The sequence below is a fragment of the Trichomonas vaginalis genome, chromosome VI, assembly GCF_026262505.1.
Source record: "Trichomonas vaginalis G3 chromosome VI, whole genome shotgun sequence".
NCBI lineage: Eukaryota > Parabasalia > Trichomonadida > Trichomonadidae > Trichomonas > Trichomonas vaginalis.
Genome location: NC_067208.1, coordinates 6,790,971 through 6,808,106, shown reverse-complemented (window position 1 = coordinate 6,808,106; position 17,136 = coordinate 6,790,971). Strand labels below are relative to the sequence as shown.

Genomic DNA, 17,136 nt, shown 5'->3' with positions numbered 1-17,136 from the left:
GGCATGTAGTCTTTACTTTGTCCCGTTGTTTGCGTATATCCTGAAACGTTATGTATATGGTTTCCTCCTCCCTCAGTGTTACTCCAGTAACAATTATAGCAAACTTAACGTTGTCTTTAACATCATATCCTTTACCTTTTGTCATTCCTGACCAATCCAATATCTATGCTTATGCAACCTGCTTGAGATGTACTTAAATCTATGTAGTGACTGTGTGCAGGTAAATTTTCACCTGAAATCGTTTTACTTCCACCTGTTTCCTTTGAAGAGTTTGCACAATACAAAAACCTGTCGACTATTTGAGTCCAAGTTCCAAAACCAAGTACTACTTCTGGTCTGGTAGAGTTCATTGACGTATAAATAGAGCCTATAGGATATATGTTTGAAGTATTTCTGTCTTTAATGTTTGAAGCTCTGTTTGTCTGCTTTTTTATATAACTTTTCTTCAAGTTCATTACGTCAGAGATGCTATGTCTATGATATTTTTGTGGGTATGTTCCTTCTGTCCATGCGAAAATACGTTCTTTTGTTGCATCTACATATCCTTTATCCATGTCGAGTCTGCTTTTGTATTCCTTAACTCTGTAACACCTTTCTCAAGCTCTTTCAACTGTTGTCCATCTTCCATTAAACCTCTGGTATGACTTGAAACCGTTTGTGCCAACATATCTACAGTTTCTTTGTCGGCTTTAAGGTCTAAACACCCTGAAACCCATCCTGTATCAGCTTTCGTTTTTAAAATCTTCGATGTCCGTTCATTATACCATTCAACCCTTTCTTTAATTTCATTGTCTTTTTCATCCACATATTCCTTATCTGCCTTCTTCACTAACGCACTAGCCACGCATGCTAACTCATCGTTAACATATGTTTTGTCAGCTTTGTTGTCAACATCTGCTTTTGTTGCATATGTTGCATCTGCTCTGTCATGTTCTTCTTGAACTTTTTCAATGACATACTCTTTGTCAGCTTTGTTGTCAATATCTGCTTTCAAAAGAAGTTCATCTATAGGTTTCTCGTTTAAAGTTCTTTTTGTTGGATTTATACAAACAGTATGGTTCTTATTGTCTTGAAACAGAAACTCATCTGTCATTGGGTTTAATGTCAGTTTTAGGTTTCCTTCTTTCAATGACTCAGATATCTTAGAATAGTTTGAAAAGTTTTTGTGTTCTTATTTAGAGCTTGCATAATGAGTTGTCGGTTGTTGTATTTCTCTCATAGACGCTGTTTCTTCGACATTTTTATTCTAGATAAAATATGCTTCCAATAGAAAAGAAAATTCAAGAGTTGCTACAACTAAACCATTAGATGAACTTTTTACGAATGTCGGTCAAAAGTTTGAGACAGAGACCGTAAAGCATGAAGGCTATCGTTTTGACTACCACTTAGATGGTTTAAGAGACCCATCTGTCACAAAAGCTATTGGCTTTCGTAGAATGAAGTTTGTGTCTGTAGAAGATAAAAGTTTTCCATTTATTGTAAGGTTTCATATAGATTATATATCTGAAGGGAAACGAAAAATGTGGGAAGAAATTGAGCTAATACAAGTTGACCTTTCATCTTCTCTACAGACTGCGTTAAAAAATATAGAAGATAAAATAAATTCATGTTATGCAAAAATATGCTGATGAATATGCAAATACCGAGAGCACACTTTATGTGAGAATTGTATATGACAAACAAAATTCACAAGTGTCATTTCAAATCTACGAAGACAATCCAAAGAAAGACGAACAAATATATACAGAATTCACTGCAATGTCATGGTATTATTTGCAAAGAATGTTAAATCAGAAAGTCGAACTTCCTTTAGCAAATATTTACAGTCGATATGCAAGAGATGAACCATATTTATTTAAAGATGTTTTCGACCCAGCTGCTATTATTGTTCATGCTTCATTTTCTGGCGCCCAAAACTCTTTCTTATGCTTGGCAAATGACTTTTACGAAAAACCTACAAAGTTATACGAACACCAAGTGGAAGTATTTCAGACTTTCAAGTATGGTTTACTACAGATGGAAGAAAAAGAATAATTCCATTATACATGCGTTTTACTTAGAACTTAGTTTCATATACAACTACTATCGAACGGTAAAAATATAATTTTTAATACGGTTGAGGTGTTGGATTTGGTTGCCAACTAGACGTGGTGCAGGTTCAGGCTGTTGTATAACAGGAGCTTTTCTTCTGTTCAGGGTCTTTAGGTATAATACCAACAAACTGACCTACTCTTTTACCAATATTTTTGACACCGTTCCAAATTCCTCTTCCTACGGTTTTTATTCCATTCCATATACCTCTTCCAACATTTCGAAAGAAGTTTCCTATTTACTGAAGAAACCCATTTTACTATATGTAAAAATCTAATGTCCGCCTAGTCTCTTACGTTTCCTGTTGAGTTCCATAGCATTCTTTAACTGGAGCTCATACATTCTGTTTCTCCTCTGGTAGAAAACATATTCTGGGTCAACTCCTGTGTTCGCGTCATCTGCATAAAGTTGTTTATATCCCACTTCAGGGTTTGTATAAAACTCTTTCCATCTCATATTTGCATACCATGGTGGCAAACCTAACGCAGCGTCATTTGACATGGCAGTTTGCATTTGTACATCTGTTGGCACTTGACCATAGTTTTGCCATTGCAGTTTGTATTCTAACTTCATTTGGAATATTCTCTGGGTTTGGTTGTCCAGGTTGCTGTGCATTCGCTAAGTTCTGTGCGTCCATTTAATATTAGATAAAAATATCTCTTACGAGTACATATACTGAACATTTGCAGGCATTGGTTCATCTTCATATTCTCTATATCTTTCTGCCACGTCAAATAAGTAAATGACACAATGGAAAAAACCTAAAACAAGTAGTCCTATTTCAAACCACATTTACTTACTAATAAAATTTCTTTGTTATGACACTTTCTCCAGTTTATAGGACCTCTCTCATATTCTATCTTGTCATATATAAACTCATAGTCATGTATGTCCTCTAACCATCTCATAACGGTTTCCAAACCACTTTTATCGGATGTAAAGTAAAAGCATGGATGGTTATGTAAAACGTCTAAAGTTTCTAAAGAGTCTCTCAAAGTCCAGTCTACTTGGTATTGAAAATCCCATGTGTTATAGAACGGCGGGTCCACTATAAAGAAAACATTTTCCTTGTCTTTATATTTTTCATACAAATCTGTCCAATGACATCTCACAAACTCTATACCCTCAATATATTTATCTATGTCCTCTTTGAAAACATTTGTATAGTTAAGATATAAAACTTTTGACATAAGTGTCTCAATGTCATGAACTCTTATAGCACCACTATATAATAGTCTAGCAGATATACTATCCCAGTCTATATATTCTGCTTTTTTCAAAACCTCTCTCACAATATTTTTCTTATCTAATGGTATACGTTCCATCTTACCTATAGGTATCTTTTCTTTTAACGCTTTCAATATATTGTTTGTGTCTGGAATATGTTTGAGACGGTCCATATAGTTGTCGAAGTCATTGCATATAATCTTTGAGTCAGGAAATATTGTATGGCACAAATGAGATATATAGAAACTTCCACCGAACAAGTCTACAAATGTTAGACCATTCGGTAGTTTCTTAAGTTCTCTCAATAGAATATCTTTACATCTACTCTTATTTCCAAAGAAGGGTAACGGTGGTTTTGTAAAATTCATTTTATATATATAATAAAAATGTTTTTACCTGAAAAGTGACAGAAAAGTGACAAAGCATGAAAACATATATAATTTGTGAAAAGCTCCTGGAAGACCCGTATATAAGAACTTCATTTATACTAAACATCTTCGGGGCTAGAAGGCACGAAGTGCCTGGAAGCCCCACTACCTTTTTTTTTTTTTTTTTTTTTTTTTTTTTTTTTTTAAATCAAGCTAATCAACAAATTCAAAGCGGTATTAACGTCGAAACCGTTCTCCAAAATGTCCCTTTAACAGATGGAAGAATTCTTCAGACAAAGTTTTTGAACTTTGTATAAGTTCTCCAAAATGTTAAACTATTCAAAGCGGTATTAACGTCGAAACCGTTCTCCAAAATGTTAAACTATTCAGACAAAGTTTCCCGCTGTTTGCGAAGGAATTGTTGGCTATGATGTACTGATTCATGATCAGTACATCATAGCCAACAATTCCTTATACAAAGTTCAAAAACTTGGTGCAATCAGAACTGATTGCACCCAAGTTTTTGAACTTTCTCGAGGAATGAAAGGGTAAGAGGTATACATTATGAATATATACCTCTTACCCTTCCATTCCCTCTCTGACAGCGGGAAACTTTGTCTGAATGTTAAACTATTCAGACAAAGTTTCCCGCTGTTTGCGAAGGAATTGTTGGCTATGATGTACTGATTCATGATCAGTGCATCATAGCCAACAATTCCTTATACAAAGTTCAAAAACTTGGGTGCAATCAGAACTGATTGCACCCAAGTTTTTGAACTTTCTCGAGGGAATGAAAGGGTAAGAGGTATACATTATGAATATATACCTCTTACCCTTCCATTCCCTCTCTGACAGCGGGAAACTTTGTCTGAATGTTAAACTATTCAGACAAAGTTTCCCGCTGTTTGCGAAGGAATTGTTGGCTATGATGTACTGATTCATGATCAGTGCATCATAGCCAACAATTCCTTATACAAAGTTCAAAAACTTGGGTGCAATCAGAACTGATTGCACCCAAGTTTTTGAACTTTCTCGAGGGAATGAAAGGGTAAGAGGTATACATTATGAATATATACCTCTTACCCTTCCATTCCCTCTCTGACAGCGGGAAACTTTGTCTGAATGTTAAACTATTCAGACAAAGTTTCCCGCTGTTTGCGAAGGAATTGTTGGCTATGATGTACTGATTCATGATCAGTACATCATAGCCAACAATTCCTTATACAAAGTTCAAAAACTTGGGTGCAATCAGAACTGATTGCACCCAAGTTTTTGAACTTTCTCGAGGGAATGAAAGGGTAAGAGGTATACATTATGAATATATACCTCTTACCCTTCCATTCCCTCTCTGACAGCGGGAAACTTTGTCTGAATGTTAAACTATTCAGACAAAGTTTCCCGCTGTTTGCGAAGGAATTGTTGGCTATGATGTACTGATTCATGATCAGTGCATCATAGCCAACAATTCCTTATACAAAGTTCAAAAACTTGGGTGCAATCAGAACTGATTGCACCCAAGTTTTTGAACTTTCTCGAGGGAATGAAAGGTAAGAGATATCCATTTCCTTTCACCTTCGTTCTCAATAATTAACTTATAAATTTTTTAAAGCAAAAAAAGTCTGATTTTTTTTGACAAGTAAATATATAGGGAATTTATCCGACCAAATAAGTGTCACTTTTTCGGTTCACCTCACTTTCCGTAACTCGTCTTACAACAATGGAAAATGATTTGTCATGACTTCATCGTAATGAGTGTAAATGACCCAAAAATAATGTTTAGGTGAAGAAGTGAGATCTCACCTCTTTTCTCACCTCTTGCTTTGTAGAACGAAGAGCATTCATTATACTTTGCATTTGGTACATGTCATCTTTGACCGAACGAATGAGGCGAAGTTGTTTGTTATACTGTATGTACTCGTATTCTTCATTAATGGCTTCATGAACGATAGTAGTTGTTGTGTTCTCTGATGTTGACATTACTGTCTTTACATACAAAATAAATAAAACTAACTTTATTTTCTGACTTTCACAAAAGACAAAAATAAACGCTTTACATGTATTTTTCAGCAACTTCGTCAAATAATTTTATAGCTTTATCTATCTCATCTACTTCAAACGTTTCTTTACCTTTCGTGGGAGCACCATACATTTTCTCAAAAACTTCAAGCAGTTCTGTTTCAGCAGCTCTCATATCATTAACAAACACAACCTTGACTCTATTGACTGTACTGTCATATCTTTGAGTTATATTATATGTCCTTCCTATCTTATATCTTTTTGTGTTGAAGTCCTTCGGTTTCTGAACGATGTAAAGTAAGCCTTCACTGCAACGTTCCGTATCGAATGAACCATATGTTATGAAGTTATATCCAACAACTGGGTCTAACCATAACAAAACTATTGGTATAAGACTTTTGTCTATAAGATATGCTCTTGTTCCATGAAATGCTACTGATATCATAAGCTCAGGATTTCTTGTCAAAATTTTCTGAGTTGAAGCATTTCTAATCCAGTCGTTTGTTTTCTTTTCAGATGGAGATATAATGTCTGACAAAGAATATTTGTTGTATTTCTTTGAGTATCTTACGTTTAAATCACCTATTCTAACCACTTTGGTGTCATCGTCTATCTTTCTAACTGTTTCAAACTCAATGTTTGTCATTACTGTCTTTACATACAAAATAAAAAAGATATAAAAATAAAATTAGCGTTATTTTTCTAACTAATGAATTATTTTTGAAGAACTGAAGGTGTCACTATGTCACTATGTGTCACTCGGTAATTTAACTTCTCTGAAAAATAGTGACAACATGACATTTTGACAACATGACATTTTGACAACATAGTGGGATTAATGCAAAAATAAAGTTTATGTTAGCATGTTAGATCTCACCCGTTTTCTAACCACTTTTCTAACATCGAAGAAAGCTATTTACAAGCGTTTTACATGGTATATGTTGCGATGGTTCATGACTTTAAACAGTTTTGTAGCTTCTATTTCTTCACGAAGGATATCAAAAATTTTAACTATGCCGAAGGTTTCTTTATATTTCTTCTTGACATCAGATAATAGGAAATCGTCAGCAGTTGGATAGTTTTTGTTCAGAAATGTCAACATATCCATTTTATCTTCTGCTGGTTTCTCTACTTCTTTCTTTAAGTCAGCATAGTCGTTTCTCATACGTTCTATCTCTTTGACGGAGTAGTTATATTTCCTCATTGCTGCTTTACATTTTGAACATTGCGGATTCATTTTTGCGTTATACATTGAAATAAAACCAGCTAGAACAACTAAGGCGTCAATGGTTTTCTTTAACTCAAAAGCTGCTGGTTTTAACTGTTCATGCCATACCTTACCTCTTCTATCTTTATCTCTTATTTCCCAAACACATTCAGCAACTAATGAAACAAAGTTGTCGTATGTCTTAAACTCCCCAGATTTATATATGTCAGAGATGTTCTTATATACCATGTCGCAATCTTTGTCCATAACTTTATGGTTGCAATGATATCCTAGAAACTCATAGTTTACTTTACGTATGAACTTCTTTATTTCTACTGAGTCAGTTGTTTTCACTTCTATTTCATCGAATTCATGAATAGTGAGCTTTTGTCGTTGGATTTCAGGCAATTTGGGTAAATGGTCAATAATGTCCTGCATGTCATAAAGATACTGTTCATTTGTTTCATCTTTCGCACTACAGTCTAAATTACTTGTTAAAAGTTCTTGCTTAATTCTTTGTATTTCTGTCTCAAAAGTATATGAAGAAGGAATGAAGCTTTTCATCTCTACTAACATAGATGTTGGATTCATAACTAAAGAGTTTGGTGAAGTTGTTGTTTGAAGTGTTGTAGAACCTATTGTTGAAATCATATCTTTACATACAAGATAAAAATTTTTTCTTTGAAAAAAATTAGCGTTATTTTTCTTTCATAAGGAAATGTCAAAAATTCATGATTTTCGAGAGTTTTAGACCATGTTAGAAAAGTGGTTAGAAAACGGGTGAGATCTAACATGCTAACATAAACATGATTTTTGTTCATGGACTTCGTCCTCGCCGCTTCGGTCTGAAAGACCTCAGGACTCAAAGAGTCCGTTTGCGTCTTTATGACAAAAATAAATGGTACCATTAATAATATCATGACTGTTCTCATTCATGTCTGATTTACATCTAATGAAAAAGTTTAGAAGAATTTTCTTATTCTTTCTGGCTTATTTTTGTCTTTCCAGTACTCCCGCTCTAATGGTCCCAGATGTGTTGTCATTGACTCTCTCAAGTTCTTAGATGGTATAACATCTTCAACGCCTCCTTCATATCTTACTTTATAAGTGTCATCGTTTATGTTATAGCCAAGTATTTCAATAACCACTCCTCGCTTTGCTTCGTCAATGGTTTCAGCAAGTTTGCCATTCCTACTTTCAACTAATTTATGTCGAGGGTAAAACGCAATAGAGTCGTCAGCAGCTTCATTGAACTCTATACCATGCGTAAACTGTCATGTAAGGTGGCATGTATTCTTTACCTTGTCCCGTTGTTTGTGTATATCCTGAAACGAAATGTGTATGGTTTCCTTCTCCCTGAGTGTCACTCCAGTAACAATTTATAGCAAACTTAACGTCATCTTTAACATCATATCCTTTACCTTTTGTCATTCCTGACCAATCCCAATATCTATGCTTATGCCAACCCGCTTGAGATGTACTTAAATCTATGTAGTGACTGTGTGCAGGTAAATTTTCACCTGTAATCGTTTTACTTCCACCCATTTCCTTTGAAGAGTTTGCACAATACAAAAACCTGTCGACTATTTGTTCCCATGCACCAACACCAAACATTACTTGAGGACTTCTTGCATCCATAGACGTATAAATAGAACCTACTGGGTTCATTAAATCAAACATATGAGATAATATAGGATTGTCTCTTTTGAACTTAAAATATAGTGCAACTATTTCAGGTTTCTTCTGGTTTGTGTCGGAATATTTTTTATAATATAATCTTATGTTTTCAGGGTAGGTAAAATCTTGACTATAATATTTATTTTTGTCATCTATATAATAATATACTATTCTTGTTTTTTCTATTGCATTATATCTTTTATATCTATAATAATCTAAATATAATGTTAACTTTTGTTCATCTACATGTGGTGTTCTGACATCATCTCCATAGTCATAATAATATGGTGCTGGAGCTGGGTTAGGCAATGTCATATCTGTCATTTCATAAACTCTTAAATATTTCTTTTGTTCGTCTCCATATAAGTTTAAGTAACAGTTGTTGTCTAATGGAACTTTAACTTGTGTACCATCATTCTTTATATAGCTTACATACATTTCATTGTTATTTTTCGGAATGAGTTTACACCGCATACCATTTCTTAAGGACTGTACAAACTGCCATCTAAAATATTTATTTTCTTCATTGACAGAAAAGTCACCAACAATAGTTTCAATATTTTCAGTTGTTCCTATCAAACTTTGGTATATTCCATTAACATATTCATTATCTGCCTTCTTCTCTAACTCACTGTTGACATATTCCTTATCCGCTTTAAGGTCTAAACATCCTGAAACCCATCCTGTATCAGCTTTAGTTTTTAAAATCTTTGATGCCCATTCATGATACCATTCAACCCTTTCTTTAATTTCATTATCTTTTTCATTAACATATTCCTTATCTGCTTTAAGGTCTAACGCACTAGCCACACAATCCTTATCTGCCTTCTTCTCTAACTCACTGTTGACATATTCCTTATCTGCTTTAAGGTCTAACTCACTAGCCACATATTCCTTATCTACCTTCTTCTCTAACTCACTGTTGACATATTCCTTATCTGCTTTCTTCATTAACTCACTAGCCACATATTCCTTATCTGCTTTCTTCATTATGTCATTTAGGAAACCTTTTATGAATTCCTCATTTAAATTAAATCTTCCAATCTTCAAAACTTTAGGAAATGCATTTAATGCGTAATATCTTTGTTCTTCTGGTGGAATTGATGTTATATCATCCGTTATTCCTTTAATTTTTGAATTCATAAATAAAATTTCTTTTATATTTGATATCACTGCACCACCTTTGCAAACGAATTCGAAATGTTCATTTTTCAATACTATCTCCAAATCTCCATATTTCAACCTTTGCGTTTGTTCTGCCGTCTTTGAATTATATGCATATATGGCGTATGTAATGGTCTGAAGGACCTGGGTGCTTTGTGCCTTAAGTTGTTGTGGTTGCTGTTGTTTAATCATTTATTATGATTTAAAAATAAATATTTAATCCGTTATCTCATCAGCTATTTTTTCTATTTGAAATTGCCATAATATTTCATTCATAAATTCTAAATCACAATCAAATAGGTCAGTTATTCTAAATTTAATATTTGATAAATCTTTTGAATGAAGAATAAATGAATTCCCGGATAATTGAAACGGATATGATAAAGAAAATGTGTTTAAGTTGATGGATAAAATGTTTTGTATTGATGGGTAAGAGTTAGGGTCTAATGTTTGATGTGAAAATCTCATTGGGGTATTAACTTTATCACATTTGATTAAAATGAAATTGGAACCAGTGTCAGAATACAAAACATCCCCAACATCTTTTTCAAAATTTAATATCCCCAACAATGAACGAAGATGAGGAGTACAAAATTTAATTTTCAGCGGAAATTTAATAAGGTTATTTATTTCATCAAGTTCAAAAAGTTTATCGGGTTTTGATTTAAATTTTTCTTCATACCATACGATAAATGATTCATTTAAATAACTTAAAATCATGTTAATATCCCATTTCGCTATCACATTATTTATATACATATCATACGTTTTTTCAAGGTCATCTTTAATAAATGATATATAATCTGAAGGGTCTAAAAGAATGGGATTAAATTTACCACTCACAGAAACGAGAGTAACATTATAAATTCCGCTAACTGTTAAATTTAATTCACAACTATTATTCGAAATAATATTGATAATTGACATTTTTATTACGATTAAAAATATGGTAAAGCGTTATTTTCCAGTGATAAATAAAACTAGAATAAGATTACCTCAAGAATTCATAAATTCAACGAATAAGAAATTCATTCATGTTATAAATTTTAGTGTTTTCAGAAAATACGAGTCAATGTCATATTCATCAACAGGTTATATTTCACTTCATTCAAATTTAGTTCAATCAAACCCATATAATGACCATTTCATCAGATTTTCAGATGGTATTAAAAATGTAATTGATAGATTAAAATATGAACAGATTGACAATATCGAATTTTTGGAATTTTGGTTTAAATATCCTGATGGAAAAAAGATTGAAGTTAAAGATAAAGCTGATACTATAACAAAAACAATTACAATGACCGATCCGGATAGTGGGAAATAAAAAGAAATAAAACAAACGATAGAAACTGGTGAAAGGTCAATTATTATTGATTATGATTCAAAGGATTATTATTCGATAATGTTAATGCTTGAATATTAAATAGCCTTAACAAAGAATTTTTCAAGTGATATTTTATATTCATCAACTATTTTATTGTATATGTTATTATAAGTTAAATGTAGTTCAGTTGTTGTTCCATTCTTTGATATCTTAATTGTGCTAATATCCTTTATAGGATTTATTTTTGCAACTGTTCCGCAGCATGAAACCTCATCATCTATGAAAAATTGAATCTTAACGTCTGAATCTTGAACATCACAAAGAATGGCGATAATGTGAATTAATGATTCATAAGGTAAAATAATTAAACCAGATTGATCAATTAAATTTATTATTGAATCATAATTATCAGTTATTATATCACGGTAAATTTTCATTAATTCAGAATTAATGTCTATTTTATATGGCGCATTGCGACTGGGATCGTAGATTCCTGGGTTCTCGATGTTTGATGAAAGAGGCGGGGGGTATGTTGGATAAGTGGGAATTTCAACAGGTTCTTTACCGGGTTCAGATAAAATGATTGGGTCTCCATCTTCTTTATTTTGCTCCTCCTCATTCTTTGGTAAGTCACGAGTTAATAAATTTGGTTGAGTTGCTGACCTTGTTAATTCAGGACTAACATTAACTTTAACATTTTGAATAATTCGTGATTTATCATCATTTACGTTATAACCAACCGTAATCTCTGCTTTTGCGTTTGTGTTCTTTTGACTTGTGAAACGTCTTCTCATTTATAATTGAATAAAAAAAAGAAAAATATATTTAAAGTTTTATTTAGTTGTTACGGTAATATCCCAAGGTTCATCCTTGTTTGCTTATACTTTCTTTGTAACTGCACCAATTATGTTATTGATAATGATTTGAGTTTCTCCCAGTCTTATTTTATCATTTACAATATCTTTAATCATTTCATTACATGCATTCTTATAATCAACTGATTTCTCAATTTTCTTTTATCTGATTCCTTAACTAAATCATAAGTTAAACCTCGTTGAGAATAAAGTGGTTTCTTTATCAATTCCTTGAACGCTTCTGAAAGTGAAGATGAAGAAATTCTTGCCACTTGAATTGGTTTAAATTCTGCTTTCATTGCTTCTTTCTGTTCATTGAACACCGGATCGAATAAAGCAACTTTAAAGAATTTCTTAGCTGAAATTTCGGGTCTAATATTTGCATATTGACCATCAAACTGATTAACATATCGTGGTAATCCATCCGGTCCCTCTTCAATAGCATTTAATTCTTCATTGAAATAAGAATATGGATTATAACGGTATGAATTAATTGGACCATTTTCACCTTCTCCAATGTATTGTTTAACAGCTTTTCCATTTTCATCAAATTGCATAGGATAACGTTCATTATATGCTTTACGTTTAGGATAATCAGATATAGTTAATTTATACCCATTTATGACTTTAATATTACCTTGACCATCAGTAACGAAAACTTCATTTATACCATCAGGTTTTCCATTTGGACCCGTAATGTCTGCTTCATGTGCTTCCCAATTTGGACCTTGACGTTTGGCATATGCTTGAGCTTCTGGTAATGTTAAAACGTTTCTCATTTGTTTAACATCTTTTTGAAGACCAGCAACAATATGAACTAATTCTTTCATTCCATCAGGAACTTTCATAGTTCTATTATATGCACCCTTTTTGTTTGTTCCTTGTTTTAATGGAACCTGTAGAAGATTTGCTATTTCTGTCATGTTTAATTATAAATAAAAAATAAAAATTAATTATAAAAAGTTAATTCAATTTAATGGAACCTTTATTTAAATCAACTATTATTTTTCCATGTTCTCCTAATTGTTGATATTGTGTGTAAAGTTCATTAATGCTCATTGGTAAATTCACTTGATAAAGCATAACGTTCAACTGTTGACGACTAAAACCACTGAAAATGAAAAGGGTGGACAGGTTTGATTTAATGTTTGTGCTTAATGCTTTGAAATATTGAACAGCCATAAAGAATGAACACTGAATGTGTCGACATTGAGTTAATAACTGATTAAAATATGATTTCTCATTTGTTAGTTTTGATTTCACTGCATCATCTAGAAAAATTAGTGAATGCAAAAATTCTTTATCAAAATTTGAAATAGAAAGTGTTTCAAATAATTCATCCCGTTGTTTATCAATAATTTTATCCTCTAATCCTTGCTTCTTGATTGTATTATATAATTCTTTATACATTAAAAAGTTTTTTAAATAATCTTCTGCTTCTTCTTGTGATAAATAAATAATTGGAATTTTGATTAAATGCTTTAAAGATTCAAATGTATCATCTGAAGGTGAACCTGAACGGTTGATATAAATTAACACATGTGAATAGGGGAAGTGTTAGCAATAATGATAATTTGTTTTAATATCGTTAATGTTTTACCTTTATTTTGTTTACCAATTGCTGCAGTGATTGAATTTAAGTAACATTCAGAATATGGAATTTTCATTAATTTTTCCTTAGATAGAGCATTTCTATTATCACTCAATGCTTCATTAATCATATCATCTACGTATGTATTATATACTCCCGCTAATTCTTCATAAGGGGTGGATGAATTTAAATCCATTTAATCAAAAATAAATTTATAATTTTAAACATTTCTATTCATCAATATTTCATCATATGAACTTCTATACTGTGATGGTGTACCTGTTGGATGATATTTCAAACATTCATCCGGTGTCCATGTCCAATATGTAGTCCTAGTAAACCAAACCTGAGGAGGATTTGTCACCTTTGAACAGTAAGTGTCATTTTCACCCTGAATGATTGGATAAGCTTTCACTTGTACTGTAACTTGTGAGTTGAAAGTTTCTAATCCATCAAAGAATATACCCGCTCCATCACGTTGAACTGGAATAGTGCATAAGAATGAAGTTTGGTCTTTCCATGTTCTAGCTAATGGCGTGCCATTATCATCATTCAGTGGTCTAGTTAATGAGTCCTCATATTCTTCTGTGCATTCATTCATGTTATATACGAAAACGATAAAAACAGTTTGATAGAAAAGTGACAACTTTACGTGTCAAAAATATAAAAAGTGATATTTTATTCATCATTATCTTCTTCATAATTTATTTCATATTCTTCGTCTTACCAACAAAAGATGGGAATATGAACAATTGCGGGCAATTTTTAGCCATTTTGGCTTGGAACTAGAGCCTGCGAGGTACATGGATAGTATCAGTACCTCACAGGCTCTAGTTCTCTATATGGCGCCGAGAAATTTTGGTGAAATGTGGTCGCATTTCACCAAAATTTTTTCGGCGCCATAGGATGAATTGGAGGGTGAGAGATATTATTTCATACAATACTACTCTCACCCTCCAATTCCCAGCCAAAATGGCTAAAAATTGCCCGCAATGTGAACAATTGCGGGCAATTTTTAGCCATTTTGGCTTGGAACTAGAGCCTGCGAGGTACATGGATAGTATCAGTACCTCACAGGCTCTAGTTCTCTATATGGCGCCGAGAAATTTTGGTGAAATGTGGTCGCATTTCACCAAAATTTTTTCGGCGCCATAGGATGAATTGGAGGGTGAGAGATATTATTTCATACAATACTACTCTCACCCTCCAATTCCCAGCCAAAATGGCTAAAAATTGCCCGCAATGTGAACAATTGCGGGCAATTTTTAGCCATTTTGGCTTGGAACTAGAGCCTGCGAGGTACATGGATAGTATCAGTACCTCACAGGCTCTAGTTCTCTATATGGCGCCGAGAAATTTTGGTGAAATGTGGTCGCATTTCACCAAAATTTTTTCGGCGCCATAGGATGAATTGGAGGGTGAGAGATATTATTTCATACAATACTACTCTCACCCTCAATTTTAATTACTTAAACTCATTCTATTTTTTTGACATGTAAATGTCACTTTTACTGAGATCTGACACAATGTCAGATCTCTTTTTTTCGTATATAAGATTCACTCCATCTAAATCAGAAGCTTGAAGCATACGTGTAAAGAATATGTCACCCACTGTGGTCATCGCTTGATCGGGGAAGTTTCTGGAATCTATAGTGACCTGAAGACCTCGAAGCATTGGATTTTCTAAAACCGTTCTTTGCATTGCATTCTTCGGAAATGTTAACACAACATCTGTAACATTATGAAGAGCGTATGAGAAATCTGAGCTAATACCTTCAGGAGTGATGCAACCTCCATTTAGTGAACGAACGTCAATATGTTGAGCTGGAATCATGAATGGATCTTCCTTACTGAATAAACGTGGTATTGCTTTAACTGATTCTTCAATTAAACCGTATCCTGGTGTAATGCATTTATCCTCTAAAACTTCCATCTTTGTGCATGAAATAATAACGCCCTCAACTGTTGCGTCAGCAGATGTAGCGGCTAAGCTTGTAATTAATTTGGCAGGAAGTCCGATTTGTTGGAATTTGCGATCATATTTATAAACATGATTCATAATCTTTTCATAATTTTCATCAGTTATCTTTTCATAAACGTAATTTTGTAAATCAGCAACTCTTAACGGGTCAACCTGACAAAATACTAAAGTATCCCTGAAAACATAATATTTAAGAATGATATCACCAAATGATTTAGGATAATCATCGAACGCCTGAAATGCTAACAAATCATTTACCGGAATAATCATATCAAAAGTGATATCAACTTCTTCATTTGCTTTCTTGAAAACTTCTGAAGGATCAATATATTTTCCACATACTGAGTTATCATATTTTTGAACATTATTATATAACGAATGAACAAACTTTTTAACTTTCCTTTCTGATTTCGGTTTATATGTTGCAAATGCGAAAGATTCACGGGCGCAATCCATCTGAAGATAACCAGCATCACCTCTTTCGGTTTCTACTTCTAATTGTTTAAAGCTTTGATTTGATGATTTGTAACCAACGAATAAACGCATGCATTTAAAAGCGGCATCACATGTGAAAGCTTTATTTGAAACTAGAGTTACTTTAATTTTGCGTTTAATATATGTGTCACCTAACTGGTTCACATCATGAGCTGGATTTGTAATTCTTAAATGAGTTTGTTTATCATCAAAATATGGAGTATCAGAGTCATAGCATGAACTTTCAAGTTCTCTATAATATCTTCTACCGTCATTCTTTGCAAATATTTCATTTATCTTTTCGAATGAATGAAACACATTTCCATTAATCGGTTTGGTGTTTGGCACTAAATAGTTAGTCGTCATTTATTAATAAATAAAAAATCAAAATTAAAAGATGAAAATGAATTTTTAATTTTAATGAAATAATCAACTATGGCTGCAGGATTCTTTAAAAAATTATGGGATAAAGTAAAAAGAGGGGCGAGTAAAGTTTGGGAAACATTGAAGAAGGGAGCAAATTGGATATTTAAGAATAAAGAAGCAATTAGTGACGTTGCTGAATCAATAACACCAAAAGCTGCCCCAATAAGAGAAATTTTAAATAAAGGAGAAAAAGTTTATCAAAGACTACAACCGATACTAAGATAAAAATAATATTTATTTATTTATTTTTCCACTATCTACCTCCTATTTTATTAAGTATTCCTTCAGCAATTCCACCAACTGCGTTACCTGCTTGTGCTCCCATCGCCGGATTACCTGCTTTAGCACCTAATACTCCACCTATGATAGTTCCTGCCGTTTTCGCTACTGGTGCCAAAAAGTTTGCAATGGGTTTAATAATCTTTTGATGAACCCAACCCGCAGCTTTCTTAATTCCATCCCATAATTTTTTAAAGAATCCTGCCGCCATTTCTGATTATTTCATTAAAATTAAAAATATATTTCATCACTTATATTCTAATTTTTATTTAATGATAAATGAAACCAATTTTAAAAATAAATGAAACAGAGGAGGAAGAAATAAATGAAAGTGAAAATGTTCAACAAAAAATAAACGTTGTTAAACCAATTACTGAAATAAAAAATTTTTCATCTGTTGAAGAATTTAATGACTATTATGCCAATAATAAAAAATTATTTGAAGAATTGACAA

At 32.8% G+C, this 17,136-nt stretch overlaps 10 protein-coding genes across 10 annotated transcripts, besides 7 other annotated features; 1 reads left to right on the top strand and 9 right to left on the bottom strand.

Moving 5' to 3' along the window:
* Window positions 1-8,589: part of a mobile genetic element that runs on past the window's edge.
* On the bottom strand, window positions 2,365-2,604 carry TVAGG3_0818840 (uncharacterized protein; the record flags this gene model as incomplete). The annotated part of the gene is made up of 1 exon (XM_051247937.1): window positions 2,365-2,604. One exon carries the CDS (start codon window positions 2,602-2,604, stop codon window positions 2,365-2,367), a length of 240 nt encoding a protein of 79 aa, XP_051083412.1.
* TVAGG3_0818830 (phage tail repeat-like family) lies at window positions 2,868-3,686 on the bottom strand (the record flags this gene model as incomplete). Its single annotated transcript, XM_051247936.1, has 1 exon — window positions 2,868-3,686. One exon carries the CDS (start codon window positions 3,684-3,686, stop codon window positions 2,868-2,870), a length of 819 nt encoding a protein of 272 aa, XP_051083411.1.
* Window positions 4,060-5,249: a mobile genetic element.
* TVAGG3_0818810 (organellar and viral DNA polymerase type B) lies at window positions 6,619-6,867 on the bottom strand (the record flags this gene model as incomplete). Its single annotated transcript, XM_051247935.1, has 1 exon — window positions 6,619-6,867. The coding sequence occupies one exon, from the start codon at window positions 6,865-6,867 to the stop codon at window positions 6,619-6,621; it is 249 nt and encodes an 82-aa protein (XP_051083410.1).
* Window positions 6,966-7,560, bottom strand: TVAGG3_0818800 (organellar and viral DNA polymerase type B; the record flags this gene model as incomplete). The annotated part of the gene is made up of 1 exon (XM_051247934.1): window positions 6,966-7,560. A coding segment is annotated over one exon (595 nt), but the record flags the coding sequence as incomplete, so codon positions are not given.
* A 48-nt stretch (window positions 8,590-8,637) lies between the features above and the next one.
* On the bottom strand, window positions 8,638-9,942 carry TVAGG3_0818780 (phage tail repeat-like family; the record flags this gene model as incomplete). Its single annotated transcript, XM_051247933.1, has 1 exon — window positions 8,638-9,942. A coding segment is annotated over one exon (1,305 nt), but the record flags the coding sequence as incomplete, so codon positions are not given.
* A 1,242-nt stretch (window positions 9,943-11,184) lies between these two features.
* Window positions 11,185-17,136: part of a mobile genetic element that runs on past the window's edge.
* TVAGG3_0818770 (uncharacterized protein) lies at window positions 11,329-11,871 on the bottom strand (the record flags this gene model as incomplete). Its single annotated transcript, XM_001283933.2, has 1 exon — window positions 11,329-11,871. A coding segment is annotated over one exon (543 nt), but the record flags the coding sequence as incomplete, so codon positions are not given.
* Window positions 12,155-12,854, bottom strand: TVAGG3_0818760 (uncharacterized protein; the record flags this gene model as incomplete). The annotated part of the gene is made up of 1 exon (XM_051247932.1): window positions 12,155-12,854. A coding segment is annotated over one exon (700 nt), but the record flags the coding sequence as incomplete, so codon positions are not given.
* Window positions 13,743-14,123, bottom strand: TVAGG3_0818750 (uncharacterized protein; the record flags this gene model as incomplete). The annotated part of the gene is made up of 1 exon (XM_051247931.1): window positions 13,743-14,123. The coding sequence occupies one exon, from the start codon at window positions 14,121-14,123 to the stop codon at window positions 13,743-13,745; it is 381 nt and encodes a 126-aa protein (XP_051083406.1).
* Window positions 14,120-14,184: a mobile genetic element.
* Window positions 14,305-14,413: a mobile genetic element.
* Window positions 14,555-14,663: a mobile genetic element.
* Window positions 14,805-14,913: a mobile genetic element.
* TVAGG3_0818700 (uncharacterized protein) lies at window positions 15,621-16,343 on the bottom strand (the record flags this gene model as incomplete). Its single annotated transcript, XM_051247930.1, has 1 exon — window positions 15,621-16,343. A coding segment is annotated over one exon (723 nt), but the record flags the coding sequence as incomplete, so codon positions are not given.
* TVAGG3_0818690 (uncharacterized protein) lies at window positions 16,413-16,628 on the top strand (the record flags this gene model as incomplete). The annotated part of the gene is made up of 1 exon (XM_051247929.1): window positions 16,413-16,628. One exon carries the CDS (start codon window positions 16,413-16,415, stop codon window positions 16,626-16,628), a length of 216 nt encoding a protein of 71 aa, XP_051083404.1.